At 40.9% G+C, this 25,071-nt stretch overlaps 1 protein-coding gene across 1 annotated transcript in view; it reads right to left on the bottom strand.

Annotated features, from left to right (window-relative positions):
• Nucleotides 1-2,127: 2,127 nt before the first annotated feature.
• The window catches only part of CPA6 (carboxypeptidase A6), a 293,134-nt gene continuing 270,190 nt past the window's right edge, over nucleotides 2,128-25,071 (bottom strand). Inside the window, exons 9-11 of the mRNA XM_040994660.1 lie at nucleotides 12,706-12,908; nucleotides 7,303-7,387; nucleotides 2,128-2,315 (exon numbers count right to left, since the gene is read on the bottom strand). Of these exons, the coding sequence (XP_040850594.1) occupies nucleotides 2,128-2,315; nucleotides 7,303-7,387; nucleotides 12,706-12,908 (476 nt within the window). The remainder of the gene's footprint in view (nucleotides 2,316-7,302; nucleotides 7,388-12,705; nucleotides 12,909-25,071) is intronic.

The following is a 25,071-nucleotide window of genomic DNA, read 5'->3' as shown; positions in this document are numbered from 1 at the left end:
TCTTGGTTTTGTAGTCTTCGAGATGGACTACAGCCTTCCTCTTATAGAATATGAGGATCTAGCTCTCAACAATTCCCCCACACCACAATTCATGGTGAAATCGTTTTTTGAGTGCATTCTACAGATAGTTCCTGATTTGCCACGATTCTGTTTGGGACTGTTTGGCTTCATGATGCTGTAAAGACCCTCTGTGTTTTGAAGGTGAGTCTTCTAGGAGAGTGTTCTGCTCACTGATGTAGCCTCACTGGTGAGGCTGAGTTATCAGCCATGAGCAGCTCCCAGGTAGCCTGCAGGGAGCTTGCTTTTGTGAATGTATCTATATGCAACCTTCATATGTCACTGATATTCTTGTATGACATGCTCTCACACCTCTGAAGACATTTTTTTTTCATTCCTTTTTGGCAAGTTTTGGTGGTGTTGGGAAGGTCCTCATGGCTCTTTCTGTGGGCTATCTTGTCTTCTCACTCGGGAAGTATGATGGCTCATTTCTTTTATACTGCAGGTCATAATAGTCTTGGATGGACAGATGCTGAAGAGGATTTGTATTTGCTTTTATCAAATACTTGGGAGTACTACTCTCCAAATTTGATATGTATGAAATTCCAGGCTCCAGGTTTATCACACCATTTTGACTGTCTGATTTTGAACCATATGTTTGTGCGAAGGCAGACTGATTGTTCTAAATTCTCAGTGGCAGTTTCTCTCCACTCTTGCTCAACTTTGAGTGACCCATTTTTCTTGAGGTCCACTTCAAATAGTATAGGGGTCTCCAAGATATACCTCTTTTTTTTTAAAAAAAATTACTTTGTCTTTTATTTTTAATATTTATTTATTTATTTCAAAGTCAGAGATACAGTGGTGGGAGAAAGGATGGATGGAGGGAGGACAGGGAAGAGAGAGAGAGAGAGCGAAAGAGAAAAAGAGAGAGAATCTTTCTTCTGCTAGTTTACTCCTCAGATGGCTGCTGCAACTAGGTCTAGGATAGACCCAAGGCATGACAGAAGCTTGTTCTCATCCAGGTCTTTCATGAAGGTGGCCGGGGCTTAAACACTTGGACCATGCTCTGCTGCTTTACCCAGGCATATCTGCAGGAAGCTGGATCAGAAGCAGAGCAGCTTGGACTCAAACTGGTTCTCTGATATAGGATGGTGATGTCTGGAGTTGTAGCCTAACTCACTGTGCTTTAGTGCTGGTCTGCTCATATGACATTGTTGAAGTCTTTAGACTTGTTCCTCCTTTTCAAAAAAATTTAATTATAGGCATATGGCACACAAAAACCAGGAAATAAAGAGGATATAAATAATCTGAGGTCCTGATACATTATATGCTTACTATATTAAGAAATAGAGTTGGTCTTTTCCATTGCAAAAATTTTCATTTCAAATGAGAATCAAGTATCTAAATGTCATTAGTAACCTAGATCTTTATTGAAAACATGATGTTGTTGAAGGAAAATCTTCAATTAATTGGTACATTTTGTGAAAAAGAACTTGCAAGCATCCCTTCCTCTGTAATCAAAGAGAACTCAAAAGGGCTAGGTATGTGTGTGTGTGTGCAAAATAGTGTTTTTTCTCTTATAACAAATTAGGCTACTCTCTAATTTTTGTTCTTTTCTGTTGTGAGAGTTGACATTTATGAGAAATTTCCTTTGAAATTTATAGATAAGTTTAAACAACTTCTTAGCTTATCTCTTTTTTTAAAGTTTGTTCATATTTTATTTATTTGAAAGCTAGTTCGAGACAGAGAATAAGAGTGAGAAGATAGAGAGTGATATCTTTTGTCATCATTGGTTCATTCCCCAAATGGCTGCAACATCCAGCACTGGACCAGACTAAGGCTAGGGATGTGGAGCTTAATCCAGGTCTTCTACATGAATGACAAGGACCCAAGTACTTGAGCTGTCATTTGCTGACTCCCTGATGCATCAACAGGGAGCTGGATTTGAAGGAGAGGTGAAGGACAAACTCGATCCCGGGCATTCCAATATGGGATGTAGATGTCCCAGGTGGCAGCTTAACCCACCGAATCCCAGTGTCTGTTTCCCATTCTCTTTAAAAATGTTTTCTACCAGCACCAAGCAGCCAAAGCTGAAACACTCTCTGGAAGTTGACTTGACACTGGTGCCTCTCAGGGACACTTCTTTAGCAGGTGCATTGTGATATTCTTCACAGCCAGCATGGTCTCTGTACAGGTAGGTTTGATGAGCATCTCTGGCAGTAAAAATCCAAAATAGCCAGTGTCACGTAACTCAAATGCAAATGAATAGGGAATTCCATTTTTGTAGGCCCAATCCATTGAGCTCCCAGAGCTCACGTCTAAAAGTTAAAAAAAGAAAAAGTTAGCCTCACTAAAGAGTTTCTGCAATTTTTCTAACTGTACATGTAGGACTTGCTGATTAAGCTGCACTAAATTCTGGTAATGAAATATCCCTTCAAAAGTATGATTTAATAGTCACTTTTGGTATCTGGTTTGTGGAACTCGTAAATCATACTTGCTAGCGTCTTTGAGACCATAGTCTAAGCACCAATACTTTGCAAGTATGATGGCTTCAAAATTGAACCTCAATTATGACAATATTTATTGTACCTTCACTATATTTATCAATAAACAACTTATATCAAGAACATTAAAAGTATTTATTAGAGAGAGAGAGACAGAGATTGAGTGAGATGTTGCATCTGCTGGTTCTCTTAAAATGCCTACAAGAGACAATTGAAGCCTGGAGCCTATAACTTAGCTGGTGTCTCTCACGTTAGTAGCAGGAAACCAAGTACTTGAGCCATCATGTGCCCTTCCCAGGATGTATTAGCAAGAAGCTGAGTCAGAGGTGAAGGAGCTGGAACTGGAATCACTGTTATCAGACATGGGCATCCCAAGAGGCAATTTGTCTGCTGGGTCAAACATCTTCCCCATTGTTCTTTTTTTATCTTCTAGTTTCTTACCATTTTCAAGTTTTGAGAATAAGATTGCGTATCTCAAGACACCTCATTCTTCTCCTCCCCTAGTTTTCAACTCCTGCTGACTTTTTCTTTTTTCTTTTTTCTTTTTTTTTTTTTTGCTCAGGTTTGTCTTTTCCAGTCTTCTCTCTGCATCCTTAACTGTTTTCTTGGCTCTTTTCTTAGTCATGGTCAATTATATTACAGAGTTGCTCACCAGATTCTGAAACTGACTTTATTGTTCTTTTCTGCCTTTATTTTTGCTCATTTTCAACCCCAAGTCCAGTTTCCAGTTTTACATAAAGAAGCTAGAAGAAGTCTTCCTAATGATTATTTATTTATTTTCATTTTATCCAAAAGGGAAAGAGAGAGAGAGAGAGAGAGAAAGTTGGAGAGAGAGAAGGAGAGACTCTTTCATTTGCTGGCTTAGTCTCCAAATACCTGAGGAGCTGGGTCTTGGTTAGGATGAAGCCAGCTCATTCCCGGGCTCCCATGTCAATGACAGGGACCCAAGTACTTAAGCCATCATGGCTGCTTCCCGGGAAGCATATTATAGGCAACTGAATCAGAAGCAAATGAGCCAGGACTTGAACCAGGCACTGCAGTATGAGATGCAGGCATGCCGAGTGGTGACTTAAACTGCTGCATCCAATACCCGCCTGTAGAGAAAGGTTTGGCTAAGCAGACCTGTCTAATCACAATGTCCTATTCTTCCCTCAGTGCTTCACATGCTTCTGTGTAGAGCCTTCACTGACGGACTTTTCTCATTCCCTCCTGTCTCTCCCTTTGCTTTACCACTTTCCCTATCACCTCATCTGCTGACATCAGAGCCCTCTGACTTTTTCTAGCTCAAGGGAAAAAATCACTTGTTTTCTGCATGTGTCATTTCTTGATCTCATTTGTTACCATATTATCTGGCTTTGAGATAGAGGGTTGCTTTACCAGGAGCTTGTTTCATGGATTCAGTCCTTTTCTCTTGTGTCTGAATTGACTAGGAGATTCAAAGACCCATTTTATTTATTTTCATAATATAATCTCTTGAAATCAGCATTTTAGAATGTTATTTATTTGAAAATTAGAGAGAGAGAGAGAGTAAGATTTTCAGTATGCTGGCTTATTTCTCAAACACTTGAAATATCTGTGGGCTGTGCCAGTCAAGAGGCAGAAGCTCCATTCAGGTTTGCCATGGGTGGGAGGGACCCAATCAGTTTAGCATCCATAGCCTTCCAGACACGTCAACAGGCATTAGATTAGCAGAGAAGGTGGAACTTGAACTAGGCTCTCCAGCGTGGGATGTGGTTACCCTCTGTGGCAGCTTGACCTGCTCTTCCGCAATGCTGCTTTTAACTTCTGAGCCACTTTCAGTCAGATTAGGGCCTCCATCTACCTGTTAAATTTTGTTTGTGAAAGTTGCCAAGAATTGCTGTCCAATTTCTTTTCTAGTTTTTGCTTTCCTTTCAGGTCCTCCTTGGTACTTTTCCATTGCACTTAATATTACTGAATTTAATATGGCTGAACAATCTGTGCTGGCAATGCTCTCCTCCTAGCTCCTGTGACCTCACACACTCCCCTGTTTTAGCACCCAGAAGAAAGCATAGGCACTGCAGCTAGACTGCTGATGTGGGCTATACCTGCTCCCACTACCTGACTTCTCTGTACCATGGTCTCTCTCACTCTCTTTAAGGAGTTAAATTTTATTTTTATGTATTTGAAGGCAGAAAGACAAAGAGAAGCTGAGAGAAAGAGATGGAGGGAGGGAGAGTGAGAAATAAATCTTTCATTCACGTGTTCACTACCCACATGCCCACACCTAGGGAGGGGCCAGGCTGAAGCCAGGAGCCAGGAACTCAACCTGAGTCTCCCATGTGGTGGCAGGGACCCAATGACTTGGGCCATTACACGCTGCTTCTCTGAGTGTGTGTTAAAAACAAGCTAAAATCAGGAGCAGAGGTAGGACTCCAACCCAGGTACTCTGTATAAGAGAGCAGCATCCCAAGAAATGGCTTAGCCAGTGTGCCAAACACCTGCCCCCTCCATTTTTGAAAAAGAAAATTAATACTAGTTACACACAGTTGTTGTGAAAATGAATGGAAGAACACTTGAAAGTACCTAGGATATAGTAGCTGTTACATGACATTTAGGTGGTTTAAAAATGTGTAGTGTGTTCCTTTTGCAGCATAATAGACTCCTAGTCATTTACTAGAAGGACAAATAGATCATAGAAATATCTTTGTATTTTTTTTCCTAAAATTTATATGATCTGGCTTGAAATAACATGATTATTATTACATTTATAGAGCATGTTCATTTATTCAAATATTTCCTTTTATGCTAATATACTATATTAAATATAATAAAATAGATTATATTGAGCTAGAATTGGAATCATTATATTGACAGGGACATTTAAATGACTTGTTTCCTCTCAGATTCCCTTTGCTTTGGATAAAGAGAGAAGACAGGTTGTGGCTTCTGTGTCCCTCTTGTTAGAGTGCACTGGAACAACAAATAGTAGTCATAGTAGCCAAAGGCAGAGACAATGTGTGCCAGCAGTTGTGTTATGGGATGTGACAGGCTCATTTCTATGGTAACAGATAGTTCTCAGAAAATACACTATGACTGTGCTTTTATACCTTGCTCGAAAAGTGAGCTATTAGTAAGCCTTTTAAAATTTACATGCTAATCTTTTGATATATATTATGCAGCAATTAATTGGTAATGTGACCTTATAAAATGCTGCACTTTTTCCTCCATCAGCATGACTATTGAAAAACAGTTCAAAATATGTGCGGGGCAGAACCAGGCTGGACCGCAACACCCATTGGTTCCAGTGGAAGTCGGGAGTGAAAACAGAACCAACCCAGCAATTACAACCACCAGCTGATTGGAGCGATGGACGGTGCCAGGCCCTGTACTTGTTAGCACATACAAGAAGTTTCTTTGGAGATCTTCCTAATCTAAATGCTGGACTCAGAACCCTAACGAAGAAAAGAGAGAAGACAGAACGGGTCAACCAACCATCTCAGCTATGATGGACTATGTCAATCAGTGGATTTTTCAAAGACCTCATAGTGCTTGGAGTGGCAAGATTGACAGCGTTTCATAACTGTTGCAATATCAAAACCACTCGAGCAAGTATCTTGGAGCATGCCCTACATCTGGGACTTGGGGAGGGTGGGAAATTGGGTGGGCCTTCTCCCCTTTTTAAACATGAAGGTAACAATATGGAAAACATACTAGTATTATCCACTTTCCTGTAGCCCTTGAACCTTCTTACTCTACTTAGTATGTAAAGAATGTCAAAATAAATTTTATTAAAAAAAAATGAACTATAAAAAAAAAACAGTTCAAAGAAGTCAGCCATGAAACCAATAATCAGGGATTTTGAAAAATAAACCTACCTATACTTATGACATTCTCATTGTTAGGGTAAAGTTATTTGACAATAATTTTAACTGACACACTAAACTTTTCTTCTGATGGCTAACAAAGGTGAATGGTAAGACACTAGGAATATAATGACAGTTTGATTAAGGAAATCAAGACGTGTGCTACCTCATTTGGGAGAATAATAAGACATCACTATATACATAAATATAGATGTACCCAACAGCATGTATGTCTGTTCACTTTCCTATCCACTCCTTGACATTCAGATATCTATGACTTTTCATTAGATTTGCTAAATACAGTCAGTGAGTAATTGAGTCTGAATGACCGTGAGAACTGACTTTGTCCAATTCTTCATGTTACAGTGGCAGGAGCAGAAGCCCAGGACTGAGAAGTATTGGCCAGGATGACATCCCCAGAGAACCAGGACTCAATCCGCATCTTAAGACACCTTGTTCAAGTTCTCTCCATATTTCCATTTGCTCCTTGTTTCATTTAAAAGGAGAAGTACTTTAGAATCACCTTTGGAGGGAAAATTCAGCTGAAGGAGCAAGATTAGAAATACCATTTCCTAACAAGAACAGTGGGGGAAAAAAAGGGAAGCTGCTGTAAGACTGAAACATTTACTTCATTATCTTTCCAAGGCCCATTTCCATCCTTACAGTAGCTGCAATTGCTTAAGGAGCCCATTTTGTTACTTTCCACTGTCATAGATCTCAATTCAACTTGGAGTCATTACTGCAAGCTTAGCATAGTCTTTGCTTAGAATTTGTTTAAATTGGTACAGTGATTTTTGTCAAGCTGTGTAAAGCTAATCAGATGTAAACTCCCTCTATCTTCCTTGGCTAATTTGAAAGTCCCCAAAACTTTTGCTTATGGAGAACACACTTTCTTTTCTTTTTAAAGGGAAGTAACAACACAGGATATTGGTTCAAGGGAGCAGACTCTATTAACACAATGTACACAGGAAACTTACACAATGTATGTGAGGCAGGTCCATATCTGTACTGTACCCCGTACACAGACCGAAGTGCTTTCACAGCTTTATGAGCTGCAGATTCCTGTGATGAAAAGTGGAGAAGTTACAGGCTTTATGTTCTTGCACTGACACTTTCAGAAGCACGAGCATGTTTGCGTTTTATGGGTTATCAACACAGAGAACAATGAGACACACATTAGTCAACAGCAGTATTTTATAACATATTACTTTTATGTCCTATGCTCTATTTTGTAATATGTTTTAAAATACATATACATCACTTGACTAGTCCTCACATCAAACTAGTGAACAGTAGTAGTTCCACCTTACAGATGAGTAAAGGAAGGCTCAGTGTGGTTAAATGGGAATGCTGGGGTGACACAGCAGAGTTACTGGGTTGGGATAAGTACCCGTATTCTCTGACACCCATCTGGTGTTCTGTAGTCTTTACCTTAGTTTGAGGAAATATGTTTCTACAAACTGCAAAATGCTTGACAGGGTAGGCATGATGTGAATTTTACACATAGCTCATACTTAGCAATGTGCCTATATATAACAGATACTTAAGTATATCTTGTATACATGATGCATAAGCATAAATTTGCAAGGGTATTAAGATAACTCATGTTGGAGATGAATGTTTGCCACACTAGTTAAGACTCTGCTTGGGACACCTGTTTGCCATTATCAGAATGCCTGATGTTGCCTCTCAGCTTTACTTCTGTGTCTAGCTTCTTGATGATACGAACCTCTGGAGACAGTAGATGATTGCCCAAGGTCGATGAAATACATGGGGGAGATTGTGTTGAGTTCTGGGCTCCTGGCTTTGCTATGGCGAGACCTGGCTTTTGTGGGTATTTGGAAGGTAAAAACGTAAATGGGGAATTTCTATGTCTCTGCCTTTCAAATAAACAAAAATTAGTAAGAAAATTTAAAATTTAAAAGAGAATTACATTGATTTTTGAGTATACATTCCAGTGGATATGTACAAAGTATTTATAACATATTGGTCCAAATAAGAAAATCTTCAATTTGGGAAGAATTATTCTTCCTGGGAATGGAAACAATAATTTCAAACATGACCTCCAAGGTTCTCCCACTGCTTAGGCAGATCCTTCTTAGATGCATAAGTTACTCTTCCTACTAATGTTATGGATTTGAAAAAAAAAAAACACTTGGCACAGTCTAATTACTAAAAAGGGGAATATTTTAATATGAACTAGAATGAGCCTGGCTTCCCGTTAAAACATTTCCAGGTGGTATAAAAGCCCTAGTTTCAGCAAGGAGTTAGAGAAGTATTGAATGACCAGGGAGATAAAAAAGAAGTATGTTGAAACCAGTACACAAATCTCCCATTTCAATTTGCCCGTGAATAATTTAATACTTTAATTGAAGCATTCTGGACAACACGGTGGCACCAGACCGAGCTTCATGCTGCTGTCCTCTTTCAGCTCAGAGTTGCCAAAGGCAGTATTTGCAGCAAATGTCACCCTTGGTGAATATTCAGGGATCAGAAATCAGGAGCTGGCAAGCTATTTATTATTGAACTCAGTGATGATGACATTCTTCTCACAGGAGCCAACAGAAAAAGAATGTAAACATCATAATGATGTATCATTGTGGAGAATGTTCTGGGATTTTAACAGCTCCTCCAACAGTTTTAGCAATATTCCATGACAAAAGCAGATATTTCTACATTTAGAAGATTACTGCATTCTGCCGATGAGGAGACCTTTGTGCCTCATTGTTTTGATGATGAAGTACAAGTAAAAAAAAAAACTATTTTAAAAAGATAACTGTCTTAACTTTTTTTTACACAAAATATACGCACAGTTTTAGGACTTTGATATCATTGAACTTCTGTTGTTCAGGCACAGATGCATATTGGTAAGTGACCCAATAAAAGGTGAAATTTTACCAGTTTTTCCCATGACTTATTTTCATGGTAGAAGAACTGAATATCTGTTTTAAAGAGTTTACTTATGGACCAATGCCATAGAATAGTGGGTTGAGCTGTGATGCTGGAATCTCATATATGTGTTGGTTTGAGTCCCACCTGCTCCATTTCTGATTTAGTTCCCTATTAATGTGCCTTGGAATGTAGTATAAAGTGTCTCAAGTGTTTGCTTTCCATGTAGGTGAGATTTGGATGAAGCTCCAATTTCCTGACATTGGCTTCAAAGAGCCCCGGGCAATGCAACAATTTGGGAAGTAAACCAACAGATGGAATATTTTCACCTCACCCCACTCCACCTTTCAAATAAATGAAATAAACATATTTTCAAAAAAAGTATAACTTGGTGATTTCTCTTTTTCCATTGTTTCCATATTAAGTTACCTGAAATAGGGCCTACCCCTCCCTTCTTAGTCCTTGGCTAAGGACTATATTTTTAAGTTAAACCTTTTTGTATTTAAAGCAACTTTAAAAATGACTTGAATGTCAGCAAAAATAAAGTTTCTAACATAATGGGATATTTTGGAAGGATTTTAATAGAATTTAATGATTTCCAGTTAATTTTCAGGACTACAAAAATTTTTGAGAATTGTAATCTTAGATTCATGATTTAGTTTATGCTTAACACACACCAAGATTTTTAACACTGGCACTATTGACAGTTTGATGCTGAATAATCTTTCCTGTGAGGGAAGCAGCTTGTGCATTGTAGAACGTTGAGCAACATCCTTGGTCTCTATCCACTAGATGCTAGTATAAGCTCCCTTACAACTCCTTTGATAATCAAGAATATCTCCAGACATTGCTAAATGTCTGTTGGCAGGCAAAGTCATCTTTGGCTGTAAAGAACTAATCTACTCTTACATTCCCTAATCAAAGACAACTCATGGTAGGAAGGTGAATTTTAAAAATGCAGAACATTCTCTTGTAATCATTTTCATATACTGCATATTCCACCTCATCTGCTGTATGAACATGAATACTGTGCCCATTGGAAAGGGCTAAATATTTCACTACATAAATATTGACGTACAGGTTTCCTTGAATTCCAGTCAACAAAAACTATTGCAGCACCAACAAAAAGAAAACTAATGGCCCATTGAACAACTAAAGAATTACACCACAGAAATAATTACCACCTGTATGGTATTTCTAAACAGAGGTATTTTTTCTCAGAATTCTTGCAATGATGGGAATGATGAGAATGAGGAATACAATTTGCTCTCTGGACATTCCCTAAGACTTCTTCTGCCCTCCTCATATCCCCCATTCCTTCCAGGACTTGCACATCTAGTTCAAGGATTTCTGAAATACCAAGAAATGCACGCACGATTTGGAATCCAAGGTATATGCAGAAAGTTACTGCTTCTCTTTTACAAAAGCTTTCATTCAAGTATGGCATTGGCTTGTAATAAAATAAATAAATCCTTAGTCTCTGTCCCTGATTATTGGCACATAGCTCCTTTGAGATCTTCAGAATGATGAGTGTTTTCTCTGCTAATGAGATGATTTTTGTAGGGAGCCCCTAGATAGCTTGAGGATGGGGTTATCCAAATTATATCATTAGAAGATTGGAACTTTTATACTGAATCCCAACCTCTCAGGTGGTGGGGGGGAACCAGAAATAAATTTTCATGGCCAATGTAAAGATTCAATCAAATGTGTCTATGTCATAAAGCCTCCATAGATTTTCCCAAACAATGGGGTCTGGAGAACTTCCACACCAGTGAATACACCAGAGTTTGGGGAGGAGAGCTCAGAGAAGGCATGGGAGCTTTATTCAGTGCTTACCTGTTCTCCCTCCTCATTTTGCCTTAAGCGTCTCTTACTGCAGTTGTGTTTTATAATAAACTGGTAGAGGGAAGTAAAGTACATTCCTAAGCTCTGTAGGTCATTCTAGTGGGCTTTTGAAACAGGTGAAGTGTTTAGCCTAGCAATTATGACAGCTATTTCCCATATTAGGGTATGTGGGTTTGATCTCCCTATCAGGTTTCTGACTCTACCTTGCTGCTAATGTGTACCTTGAGAGGCAACAGTTGATGGCTCAAGGGCTTGGGTTCCTGCCACCCACATGGGAGACTTGGGAGGCACTGCATTCCATGCTCTGAGGTTTGACCTTGGTCCAGTTCCAGCCTCTGTAGGCATTTGTGGAGTGAGTCAGTGGAAGAGAGTTTTCTCCTTATTTTTGCTTCTTTGCCTCTCAAATTAAAAAAATAAAAAAGGCAAAATAACAAAGGGAAAAAAAAAACCCAAAACACAAGGTAGGACTCTAGGACTTTGTAGCCAGTTTGGAGAGCTGTGCGAGTAGCCTGCATCCCCTTCTACATGAGACTCACAGCAGCTATGAGAATAGTTGTGGAGGACTGAGTCCCCAGATTTGTAGGGTCTGATGCTAACTCTGGGTAGTCAGTGTCAGGATGGAACTGAATTGTTGGACATCTGGCTTTTATCAGAAATATAAAGCTTTTATTAGGGATACTAAAAGAGATACCACACATTTGGCTTAAGAAGGAAAAATAAAAAGAAAAAACCAAATATATATATACTGACAAGTACTCCAATATTAAATCAACAGTTCAGTGGATGATCACAAATTAAATGCATTCCTGTAACCACTATCAAGGCCAGGAAACAGAAAGACATTAGTGACCCAGAAACCTTCTCGGGCCTACCGATTAGTCACCAAGCTACTTCCCTTTTCTCTAAAGGTAATTGCTATTCTAACTTCTAACAGTATTTGTTTTTCTTGGTTTTAAATCTTATAGAACTTTAGATACTCTGATTTGCATTATGATAAATTGTGTCTTGCAATGGATCACTTGTTGGATTTTCAAAATAAGGAGAGAAAGGAACTCTGCTTTTTCATTTCCTGGTAATCTTATGCCTGAAAGTCTATTCATTCTTAGTACCAACAGGTCAAATACATGCCCAGGGACTTACTAGCATTAAGTAAATAGTGTTTGTAATTAAAACTTGCTTTTAATTAATGAGAGCCAGGCTATAATTTATGAATAATTATTTACTCAATAAAGTTAATTATAGCTCTGCATATGTGACCCAAGCTCTAAGACTAATCGAATCCATTCTGACCTTTTACATATAACCTGTGGTAAGGATTTAGATAGATTTGATATGATTATATGAGAAGCAGGACAGTGGGTAAGAATAATAATTCTAGAGTTGGATTTTGGGTTGAACTCTGGCTATGAAACATAGTAGCCATGCATTCTCAGTTGATTTCATTTCTGTTTCCTACATTTTTCATTCATGAAAGGGCGAATAATACTTTGTATGATTGATAAGAGTAAATGAACTCTTTATATACACAAAATACTTAATAGAATAAACACAATATATAGTGGCTATTATTATTGCTAATTATAACAGTCATATCACTGAAAATGAAACATTACATCTGATACATCTTTACAGGGTCGAATACTTACCACACAGCTGAAGTTGGGGATAGTTGCATATTTGTAAGAATAGGGATACAGCAACATCTGAGCATATGCATGAAATGAAAGGTAAGCTCTAATGTGTTTTCTGTGCTTTCGGAGGAAGTTGGCTACTGCTTTGACTTCTGGCTCAGATTCTGGGAAAGGACCACAATATGTGTCGTCGCAAGGGTGCATAGAAGCTCCTTCAACTGCAAGGCAAAAAAGACAACGCGGTGGGAGAGGGGTAGGAAGAATTGAGACACAAATAAGGATTGTTAAACTGATTTTCTATTTCTTAAAACATATGGCTTTATTAAGCAAGTCACCTAGCTTCTTATTTACAGAAATCAATACTGAAAATTCAAGACTGATGCAAGTTCCTCTGAATAGTAGGAGGCCTGAATGTGATCTATGTTCTATTTTTTCCCTGAATTTTTGCAAAATATCTTTTTCATTTTTGGCAAAAGATTTTAAATGGATGACTCTATCAGCTATCTTCTTTTGCTGGAAAATTAATTCTATAGTCCCCTAGAGCAGGCTAAGCTCTCCATTTAAATTCTCCACAACATCTGTACTTTCACTTTACAACATTGAACACACTTGTAATTAATGTTCAATATTTGCCCATTTAATATCCAACCAAGGTTTATACTGTTTTGGGTGCTTGGGATACATTAGAAACCACACAGGGGAAACAAAATCCCTGCTCTAATAGAACCCAACTGCATTAGAGTCTTTGTTAGACTCTGCTCTGTGAAGACAGAGAACACATCTGTCTCTTCTATTGGGTACTTATCTGTCAGAACAGTAATGTGGCAAGTGTTCAACAAATACAGGTTGAGTAAGTTAATGTCAGATCAAAAGAAATGCCTAGACATCTATAAGATGTCAGATAAGATAAAAATGTTACTACAATAATAACATGAAATGGGGTCAGAAATAATCCTGTAGGACATGCTTAACCAATTTTATTTACATTTGAAATCAACAATATCCAAATTGATTTTTGTAAAAGTCAAGAAGCTTCTTCAATGGTTTGGGCCAGTTAGAATATCTTCCAAACTGAAATTTAAAAAGTAATTTTGACTTATTTTATTGACAGACAAAGTTCCTATCCACTGGTTCACTCCCCAAATGTGTGGGAAATAAGAATTCAATCTGGATTTTCCGTGTGTGAATGACAGGGACCCAGCTGCTTGAGTCACCACCTACTTCCTGCCAAGTGAGCATTAGCAGGAAGCTTACATGTGGAACTGAGGTAGGATTTGAATCCAGGTTCTCTGAAATGGGAGGTGGGCCATTTCCAATGCCTGCACCAAGCTAGATTTCAATATTTTTATAAACCCAAATTTATAAATTTAGGGCATACTTATTGAGAGGTTTGTACCTACCCCAAAGTGCCATGAAAATTTGGAAGTACTAAGAAATTTTGGAAATAATTAGGATTTCTGTAATTATTTGCCATCCTGGGTCATTCTATATCTCTCTTCCAAAAACACATCTCTCTTTCTGAGAAAGCAATCATTCTCTCCATGAACTAATGGAAAATGCTGGTGGTATGTATTAGTCGAATTGGCTACTGAGTGTGAACAGACAGCCAAGGCTAATAGGGCTAACTCTTAAGGACATGAAGTGTTGTTTACACCGTAGAAAAGGCAGAGTTGACAGGGGAACTTACAGCAACTGGGGTTTCTCTCCCCTGAATCTCCTCATGGAGATTCCTCATGAACAAGCACACCATACAAAAACTATAGATGATGCCATGAAGAGATTGGGAAACATAAAGAAGCTTCTGTGGAATACCAGCATAAGTCCATGGGAAGGTGTAATTAGAACCATAGCAAATCATTCCAAAAGAAGCCAAGGAAAACAAGAATTTGCCACCATCCTAGTAGATGTTATAGAGAGCTTAGAAGCAGACACTGGACCAAGAGGGACAAGAAATTATAATAATATACCAATCAGATGTCACAGAAACAAAAAGCTTCACTCACAGGGTTGAATGAATATAGTTAATGAATTAATGAGATAGAGTAGGGCTTGAAACTTTCCCAGCAGTCAACAGGAAGGGATAAAGAATGACAAAAATGAGAGCAGAAAAGGACGTAAAAATTAGACTGACTATCAATATGTGGTTAAAAATGGATCTAGAAAGGAAGGTGACAACAAATATTTGAAAAACTGCTAATTAACATTTCTTCATAATTAAGGAAGAATTGAAGAGACTTCTTGTGCACTGAACAAAAGAGACAAAGGGTAAAATATCAATGCTCTGACAGCCTAAAGTGAAATTTAAAAAAAGAAAATAATTCCAGTGAGCAAAAAGCAGGTCACATTTGGCTTTTAGCAGCCATGCTAGATGAGTATGCTCAAAGTATTTTTGAGGAAGAAAATTTGAATCTAGACTCTCATATCTAGCTGAGCTCTCACTGAAACATGGGAGTGAAAGAAAGATGATCTCTGGCATACTAGGCTTCAAAGTTAGGTTGCAAACCGCCTCGCTCTGTAAACACTCCTGGAGAAAGTATTCCAACAAAATGATGAAGAATTCAGAAAGGCTACCTGTAGGAGAATTACAGGAATGTAAGCAACTTAGTAACATATGCTTTCCAAAGGGATGGGAAAAAAAAGGATGTGGGTATCAAATTGTTGGAGAGAGCCAGCTGATGGAATGTTGGAAGGCAGGAGGCCAAAGAGGTAAAACAGATGAACTGTTGGTTTCTTTCTTTTTTTTTTTTAATAATTTATTTTGACAATCTTTACATAGTTAATTAGGGTAAAAAGGGTCAAGGGCTACAGGAAAGTGGGTAAGACTATTATTTTTTCCAAATTGTTTCCTTCATGTTTAAAGAGGGGTATTAACGGAGAAGGCCCACCCAATTTCCTAACCTCTCCAGGTCCTAGATGTAGGGCATGCTCCAAGATACTTGCTCAAGTGGTTTTGATATTTCAACAGTTATGAATCGCTGCCAATCTTGCCACTCCAAGCATGATGAGGTCCTTGAGGATTCCACTGATTCACATCGTCCATCATAGAGTCTGTTTGCCCCGTATTTTGCTGCCAAGATATAGCTGAGGTAGTTGGTTGACCTGTTCTGTCTGCTCTCTTTTCTTGGTTAGGGTTCTGAGTCCAGCATTATGATTGGGGAGATCTCCAATGAAACTTTGTCTGAGTTGTTCTCAGACCTGATTCTTATATGTGCTAGCAAGTATAGGGCCCGGCACAGTCTATTGCCCTGATCAGCTGGTGGATGCAATTGCTGGGTTGGTTCTGTTTCCAGTGCTGTCTTCCACTGGAACCAGTGGTGTTGCACTCCAGTCTGGTTCTGCCCAGCACATACTTGGCCCTTGCATAAACTAGTAGGAGCTGCAGCCTAGTTGGAGCGACCCACAATAACCCCCACCAGGCCACCACTACCCTGGTTTGCCAGTATGTGTAGCAGTAATCCAGTCTGTCCCACACCCAATTCCACCCCAGCTGTTGTCTTAGTTTTATGCCTTCCCCTAGAAGTGGTAACCCAAGAGGGAGGAGCCCACTATTTCCCTCCCAGGCCTCTCCCACTCCCAGAATATGCACTCTCCAGATAGTTCTGTGGTTTGACTTGACAGAACTAGGCCCCAGTGCCAGCTTCTTCCAGCTGATGCTGTGGCTAAGCCCAAACAACTCTCACCCACTCTAATTTTGTTTGCACCAGTAGGAATAATCAGCCCAGCCTGACTTTTCCCTGATCTAGTCCACATGAGGCGCAAAGGTGTTGTAGCACTGTCTAATCTGCTCTGCCCCCATCCCAGCCCATGCTCTCTAGGGGGAGTAGCTGTCCAGCAAAGGAACCCTCCCTTATTCCCCTGCTGGCTCTGCCCCCGCATGCTGGTTGGGCACTGTGGTCACATCCGGTACAGGCTACTAGTCTTTGTTGTGACTGAACCTGGCTGGACCCACTCTGTTCTGGTGTTTGGATTTGCCAGTGAATGACATGAACAGATTCAGCATGGTCTGCCCCCAACCCATGTCAAATGTATGCCAATGGGTAAGTTTCCATGGCCTGTTCTGGGCTGTTTCCTATCATGTTTCTTGCTCTTACCAGTGGGTCTGCGTCCTGCCAGAGGAGTTGCCCAGGCTCCTCCATCAGAACCTCTCCCAATGCCAGGTTTCACGCTTTCCAGTGGGTCCATGAGTCAGCCCTACTCAGTCCACCTCCAGTCATAGCAGGAACAGTGGCTTTTCCTGACTGGCCTTCAACCCAAACTGTTCCTTGAAGTTGGATGTTTCAGCTCAACCATGGCTTGTCCACACCCACATTTGGCTCACACATGGCTCAGTAGGGGTTTGAGACCTTGCCTAGTCCATCCCACATCTACCCTGGTCCTCCAGGACACTAGAGGGTGTTGGTGTCTGGCCTGGCTCGGTGCATCCAATCCCAGTCCACATTTGTGCCAAGGAAGACTACAGCCATTTCCTGTTCAGAACGCAGCCCCCATTCCAGGCCACACGCTCCTTGGTGGGAGCCTCAACCCAGTTAGGGTTGTCCCCTTAGCTCCCCAACTGGGCCTGTTCCCAGCCGTAGAACACGCGCATGCCAGTGATTGCTCTGACTCAGCTTGGCACAGCCCCTCACCTGTCCTTAGACACCGTGGCTTAGTGTTCCTGGCTCATGCAGACCAGTAGGTGCAAAAGCCTAGCTAGGCATGACCTGTGCTCCGTCCTGGTCTCTAGTTTTGCTTGTGGGCTAGGGTTTGCTTAGTCCTGCCTGATCTACCCTGTTCCATTAGCAGTTAACGCATTTGCCAGCTGTTGGAGCTACTTTGCCCAGCTTGTCTGACCCCCAGGTCTGGACCACATGTTCACCAGCGGGAGCTATGACTCGCCAGGGGAGTTCCCCTAGATCCTCCACTTAATCCACTCCCAGACCCAGTTCTCATACATGCCATTGGGTTTAGGCCAGGTTCCAGCAAAGTCTGGCCTTCCATTTGGCCTTGTATGAGCTGGTGAACGTTGCAGCCCGGCCCACCCCACATCCTATTTAGGATGCACATTCGGGTGCTGTTGCCCTGACCAGTCCAGATCGTTGGGGGTTCCTTTACCTGTAATTGATGGCAGGCTCCTTGGTCACAACTAGCTTAGTCCATCATCAGCCCAACTCTTGAGATAACCAGTGGGGCTAGAATTTCCACAGGTTTTGGCCCACACATCCCTCACAGAATCTACCTCCGGTTATGGTTCTGGAGTGTTAGTTAATATAATGGCGCTGCTTAATGTGACCCTTCTCCTGATCCATCATCATGTCAAGTAACATGACATGATTTTCATGGACAAGCACCGAGCCATAGCTTTTGCATGGACTGGTATTTGGTGTTCAGCATATTCAGTGATTACAAGTTTTGCAAAGGAAGAGTTACTGCCAATCAGAATCTTTACGAATGCTTTACGTCCTAGAAGCACAGTGGGTTCAACCTGGAGCTAACTAAGCAGTGGCTCAAAGAAACAAAAACCCAGAGCTCCCTGACTGGGCGGCCAGCAGGTGTAGCCTGGCACCAAATGGCACACTGGCTGCCTGGGGACAGCTCACCCTGAAGGGAGCAGCCCCCGGAGCCCAGGCAGGCCTGGGGACAGCTCACCACATGCATATGGTGGCTGTTGTCAGGGATCCAGCCATGAGCCGCCCTGTCCTGAGACGCACCTGTTGGTTTCTTTTGAAAAGCAGATGGGGATATTAGTTAAGTTTAGAAATTAATGTGACCCTCCCCCCCCCACACCTATGTATGGATCTGAAGTGAGAAATAACCACCATCAGCAAAAGAGCAATGAAACAGGGGCAGGTGTGGTGGCACAGTGGTCTAAGCCTCTACTTGGGATGCCAGCCCTTTGTGTTGCAGTGTCTGGTTTGAGTCTGGCTACTACATTTCTCATCCAACTCTGCTACTGCCCTGGGGACGCAGTAGATGATGACTTAGGTACTAGGGTCTCTGCCACACGTCTGGAAAACTTGGATCGAGTTCTGGCTCCTGGCTTCAGCTTGGCTCAGATTTGGCTTCTGTGGCCTTTTGCAGAATGAACTACCATGTAGAAAATCAGTTTCTCTCTTTCTCTCTTCCTCCCTCCCTGTTTTCCCCCTTTCCCCTCTCTCCATCTCCCTCTCTCCTAGCCATTCAAATAAATTATTTTTTCAAGAAAAGAACAATAGAACATGAACTTCATTACCTTTCTCCCATTCAATAGGAAATGGAATAGGAGGAAATGGTAGAGGAGGAAAAAAGGAAATGGCAGGAATTAAGGTGATAGAAATAAGTCTTAATGTTATAAGGATAATGTTATAAGGCTAATGATACATTAAATTCACCAAATGATTGATATTTCCATAAAAAGTAAAAACAGCGATATCAAGTCTACAACAACAAAATGTGTGGTATAAGCGAATACATTGAATATCTGCTTTAAAATTTTACTTATATTTTTAAATTTTGGACTTTTCTTTCCCCCTTAGAAGAAAATCCTCTACAACTACAGAATGTATATCATGAATTATTAGCAAAAATTGTCAGTGGCATGGGAGGTTAATGAAAGCAGATTCTATCATGTGGAATGGTCCACAGCATCCTCTGTAGGTCTTTGTGAAATGACCAAACACCTCAGCATAAAGGTTTGCTGCCCAAACTTTTGTCCTGCCCATCTAGATCCCTATGCTCATAGGGAACCGTCCATGTTTTGGAAACCCGTTGGCAGCAAACTCAGGGCTCTAGAGTCAGACTTAATTCATCTCTGTGGCTTTGTGTTCAGGTATCATAGCGCATCTTTTTTTGTCCAAGCGAAGATTCTGGAAGGATGGCAAGGTTACCTTGTGGGCACAGTTGGGCACCTGGGCAGCTGCTCACTTCTGTGCACATGTGCTCTTCACTCTGATGGGTGTTGGTCCATCTGGCCAAAGAAGGAGAGGGACACAACAGTGCTTTTCTAGCCAGGGTTCAAAAGCAGTGTCTTCTTCTCTTGAAATTCCTAGTGCCTGGAAGGAGGAGGATTTTGGAACTAGTGTTTTCAGCTCAGCCCTGGACCCAGAAGATGGTAACTAAATGAGGACAGCTTGGCCATCTGGATGCACATGGGAGGTTTTCCAAGCTTTGTCTACTTACTGCCCCAGATTTCAGGGCAAAAATTTAGCTAGACCCAGAGCAAACAGGATAGCTGGAGAACTGCTGGCCAACAAACAGCAAGCATCTCTGTAAGACCAGTGTGTATTTGAGAAAGAGAGGGACATGTAACAAGCTGTCACACCAAGTCATAGTCTAAAGCACTCAGTGGGTATAATGGCTGACACCACACAGGATGGGGCCCACTGAATGTAGTTCCTATGAGGAGTCCCAACTCTGCCATGGCTCCTGTCCCTGAGCCTATGCCCGCTATATCTCAGTGCTACAATCCTGAAGAGTACCATACTGGCTGGCCAGCCAGCTCAGAGTCCTGAGCCCTCTGAGGACCATGCAGTTCCTGGGGCCAAAGACCTCAGGAACCACAGAACCGAGACAGAGCGAGGCAGGAGAGATTAAAAAAGGAATGGCAACTGATTTGGGAGGAGCATGGGCAAAAGGGATGCCATATATTTCTGATACACAACAGCCTTATCCTTGTTTTAAAGAGAGTTTTATTGCTACTGCTGTTTGGGATTTTTCCCTTTCAAAAGGCAAAGGGACAGAATTAGTGCTGTGGTATAGTGCATTAAACCTCCATATGTGGTGTGGGATGCCATATGGGCACTGATTTAACTTCTAACTGTTCTATTTCCAATCCAGTTCCTCACTAATATGCCTGGAAAAACAGCAAAAAAAAAAAAAAAAAAAAATTGGCTGAAGTGCTTGGGCTGCTGTCACCATATTGGAGAACTGTACAAAATTCCAGGACAAAACTCCTGGTCCCATATTGGAGAACTGAACAACACAAAAGTTCCAGGCTTCAGACCAGCCCAGCTCTGGCCATTGCTGCCATTTGGGATTAGGGGAATAAGCCAATGGATGGATTATCTTTTTTTGCTCTCCCCTGCTCTTTCTGTAATTCTTTCAAGCAAACAATAAATAAATCCTCAAAAAAAAAAAAACCCACACAAAACAAAAAAACAAAACCAGGAAAAACGACAAAAAACCCTGTCCAAGCACCCTGATTTGGCCTTGGCACTTGCTTGGTTCTATAGCATGTATGGGACTTTTCTCTGTTTCTCTCTGTGTCTCTCTGCATCTCAAGTAAATTTTAAAAAATTAAGGAGATAATTCAAAATTTCCTTGGGTGTTTTAAAGCCCCCTCATATGGACTATTTTCTTCAGAAAGCTTGCTTCACAGAGAAGGAAAGATATAGAGTGATGGCTAGAGGTAAGTTTGAGGTCATCAGAAGGATGTAAGCCTTTTGACCTAGATAGACTCAAGTATATTATAGAAACAATGGGAAAAAAAGAGTAAAGAAATTACTGTTTCATGGGAGAAAGTTCTAGAAAGGTTGTGAATGGGAGGATCAACAACTAGATGGAGTCACAGACTTCGAATTGTGATAGCATTGGGATTTTTCATTTCTCATTCTTTCCAAATGTTTTCGGTTACTCATCTCATCTATTTTCAATTTGTGTATATGTTTTATTGTGAAATAATATATGAACCATAGAAATGAAAGTTTAGAAAGAATGGTTTAGAAGTAAACAGTAATTGCAACATTTTAGTTTTTTAATATCTGTGCAGAAAGAACACCAATTATTTTAAAGTAAGAATGAAAAAGATGGATGAAATCCAGTGAATATTTTGGTGGCATCCAAGCATTATTTTTCCTAAGTGAATATGGGATATAAACTGTATAAAAAAATGAAAAACTCAATTGATCTGCTAACTGGAATTTCATTGCTAAAGTATGTGCACTACATTCTACAGTCTCTCTAGACATCTTTAAAAAAATCATTTAGGGGCCCGGCGCGGTGGCACAAGTGGTTAAAGGTCCTCGCCTTGCACGCCCGGGATCCCATATGGGCGCCGGTTCTAATCCCGGCAGCCCCGATTCCCATCCAGCTCCCTGCCTGTGGCCCGGGAAAGCAGTCGAGGACGGCCCAAAGCTTTGGGACCCTGCACCCGCGTGGGAGACCCGGAAGAGGCTCCTGGCTTCGGATCAGCATAGTATCGGCCTGTTGTGCTCACTTGGGGAGTGAATCATCGGACGGAAGATCTTCCTCTCTGTCTCTCCTCTCTGTATATCTGCCTTTCCAATAAAAAATAATAAAAATAAATCTTAAAAAAAATCATTTAGTTCTCCAAGAATAACCAGAGGAGAGTTAGCTCAACAAATACATGGAAAGAGGTATATCTGAATATTTAATGAGAAAAGAGTAAACCTACAGTTACTTCCATGAGAAGATTAGAATATCCATAAGGGAAAGAAAAATAATAAAACACATTCAAGAGCAATAGTAGCCTGCTAGGCTGGTAATATTACCCTTTTTTCCCCCAGAATGTCTTCTTAAATTTATAATGTCAAGTTTACAAGTAGAAAAATATGTATTAGGGAAGGAAAAATATGGATCTTTGAAATCGCCTTAGGAAGATTTTTCCTTAGGAAGGAAAAGCTAAAAAAAAAAATTAAACAAGGAATACGTAAAAGTTGAAAATTAGTAGGTAAATCTGGTTTTATTTTACATTTGACTGCCACTGGTCTCTGTGGAAACTGACGTGAGAGGTACAACTGGTGATTTTCCCAAGTTGTGGGGTAGGGGGAGTTGTAGCTGTTGGGACATGTTGTTATTGCTTATATATTTTCACTTTCAGTGTTTATTTCCCTTTTTAAATTTTGGTTTTTAAATTTCTCACAAATGGAATCACATGACCATTAAGCTTATAAAAATTATAGTTTTCAAAATACTGTTTTTCTTGGGAGGGGTTCTGATGGAGGAGCCTTGGCAACTCCTCTGGCAGGACACAGACCTGGCAGGTAATCACAAGAAGCAAGATAGGAAACAGCCCAGAACAGATCATGGAAAATTTTCCACTGGCATACATTTGGCATGGGTCTGGGGCAGACCAGGCTGAATCAGTTCACGTCATCCACTGGAAAATCCAAGCACCAGCACAGAGTGTGGGTCTAGCCGGGTTTGGTCGCAACAAAAAACCAGTGCACAATATGGATTGCCAAAGTGGAGTTGCCTGTACCGGATGTGACCACAGAGCCCAACCAGCACGCATGAGAACCAGGAAGGGAGGGGGCAGAGCCGGCAGGGGGAATAAAGGGGGTGGGTTTCCCTTGCTGGACAGCTACTCCCACTGGGAAGTGTGAGCTGGGATGGGGCAGACCAGACTAAGCCAGGCTACACTTGTGCTCCTCATGTGGACTAGATCAGGGAAAAGTCAGGCTGGGCTGATTATTCCTACTGGTGCAAACAAAATTAGAGTGGGTGAGGGTTGTTTGGGCTTAGCCACAGCATCAGCTGGCAGAAGCTGGCACTGGGGCCTAATTCTGTCAAGTCAAACCACAGAACCACCTGGAGAGTGCATATTCTGGGAGTGGGAGAGACTTGGGAGGGAAATAATGGGCTCTTCCCTCTTGGGTTACCACTTCCAGGGGAGGGCACGAAAACCAGGACAGGGGTTGGGGTGGCTAGACAGAGAGGCACTTAATAACATTTGTGAGGGCTGGATAGTTGAGCTGGTTAGATGGAACTAAGCTTCAATACCCATTGACATGTATGAGAGCCAAATGGGATGTGGGACAGACTGGACTAGTCTGCCACACATACTGGCAAACCAGGGTAGGGCATGGGCCTGGTGGAGGTTATTGTGGATCTCTCTGATTAGGCTGCAGCTCCCACTGGTTTATATGAGGGCTGAGTATGTGCTGGGCAGAACCAGGCTGGACTGCAACACCCACTGGTTCCAGTGGAAGACAGGGATGGAAACAGAACCAACCCAGCAATTGCAACCACCAGCAATGGTGGTGGCGATGGACTGTGCTGGGCCCTATACTTGCTAGTACATACAAGAATCTGGTCTGGGAACACCTCAGACAAAGTTTCTTTGGGGATCTTCCCAATCGAGCTTCCAGACTCAGAACCCTAACCAAGAAAAGACAGAAGACAGAACAAGTCAATCAACCACCTCAGCTATATGTTGGCAGTGAAAAACTGGGCAAATAGAGACTCTATGATGGACTATGTCAATCAGTGGATTCTTCAACGACCTCATTGTGCTTGGAGCGGTGAGAGTGGCAGCAATTCATAACTGGTGAACTATCAAAACCACTTGAGCAAGAATCTTGGAGTATGCCCCACATCAGGGACCTGGGGTGGGTGGGAAATTGGATGGGGCCTTCTCCCTCAACATTGCCCTTTACCTCAGATACATGAAGGAAACAATGTGGAAATAATAGTCTTACCCACTTTCCTGTAGCCCTTGAACCTTTTTACCCTAATTAACTAACTATGTAAAGATTGTCAAAAATATAATTTAAAAAAGGGATGAAGAAAAAAATACTGTTTTTCATTTGCATCTTCCATTTTCAACCTAACTCCTGAACAACCTATCTCAGCAACTAAGTGTGGTTGGTGACAGAGTACATAAACACATGTGTGTGTATGCACAAGTATTCACACACCTATGCACATGCATAGAGTATCTTTCTTTGCATGCAATTATTCAGTCTTACATGGGCAGGAGCTATTTTTGATCTCAAAGTGGGATAATTATTACACAGGTGTTTTTTTTTGCCTTTTTTTCTTCAGTGATATTTTGTGAAACTCTTCTTGCATCAACTTTTTTTCATTCCTTTAAATTCATTCAGAAATAGTTATCACATAGGTTAGTACCCTTCCTATGTAGTATTAATAATGATGATTATTTCTCTTTGAGTTTTTGAAGAGTACTATAATCAAGGAATTGGGAACATTACTACTGAGCCAATTGCAACAATGTTGTAATAAATATTAAAATATCCATAGTCTGAGTGTTTTTATTTTGATGAAAAAGATTTATAGGGTTAGGACACAGAGTTGAAGGATATTTAAGTTATATATATATATATTTATACTTGAGAGGAAGAGAGACAGAATAAGAGAACAGTGGTAGGAGAGGAGGAAGTAGGTAAAGGGAGGAAAGAGGTTTGGTGGGGGGTGAGTATTGAAAAGGAATCAGAGTTTCCAGCTGCTGGCTCATTACCCAAATGCCTGCAATGATTATGACTGGACCAGTTGAAAATGGGAGCCTGGAAACTCAATCTGGCTGTCCCCTGTGGGTGTGTGGGTGGCAGGGACCCAAGTATTTGAGTTATTGCCTGCAGCTTCCCAGGTCACACATTAGTAAGAAGCTGAAATTTGTTGCAGAGCCAGGATTTGAACTCAAGCATTCTCTTTTTTTTAATATATTTT

The sequence above is a fragment of the Ochotona curzoniae genome, unplaced genomic scaffold (genome assembly GCF_017591425.1).
Source record: "Ochotona curzoniae isolate NIBS_2020 unplaced genomic scaffold, NIBS_Ocur_1.0 contig_1071, whole genome shotgun sequence".
NCBI lineage: Eukaryota > Metazoa > Chordata > Mammalia > Lagomorpha > Ochotonidae > Ochotona > Ochotona curzoniae.
This window is presented reverse-complemented; position numbering and strand designations above follow the sequence as displayed.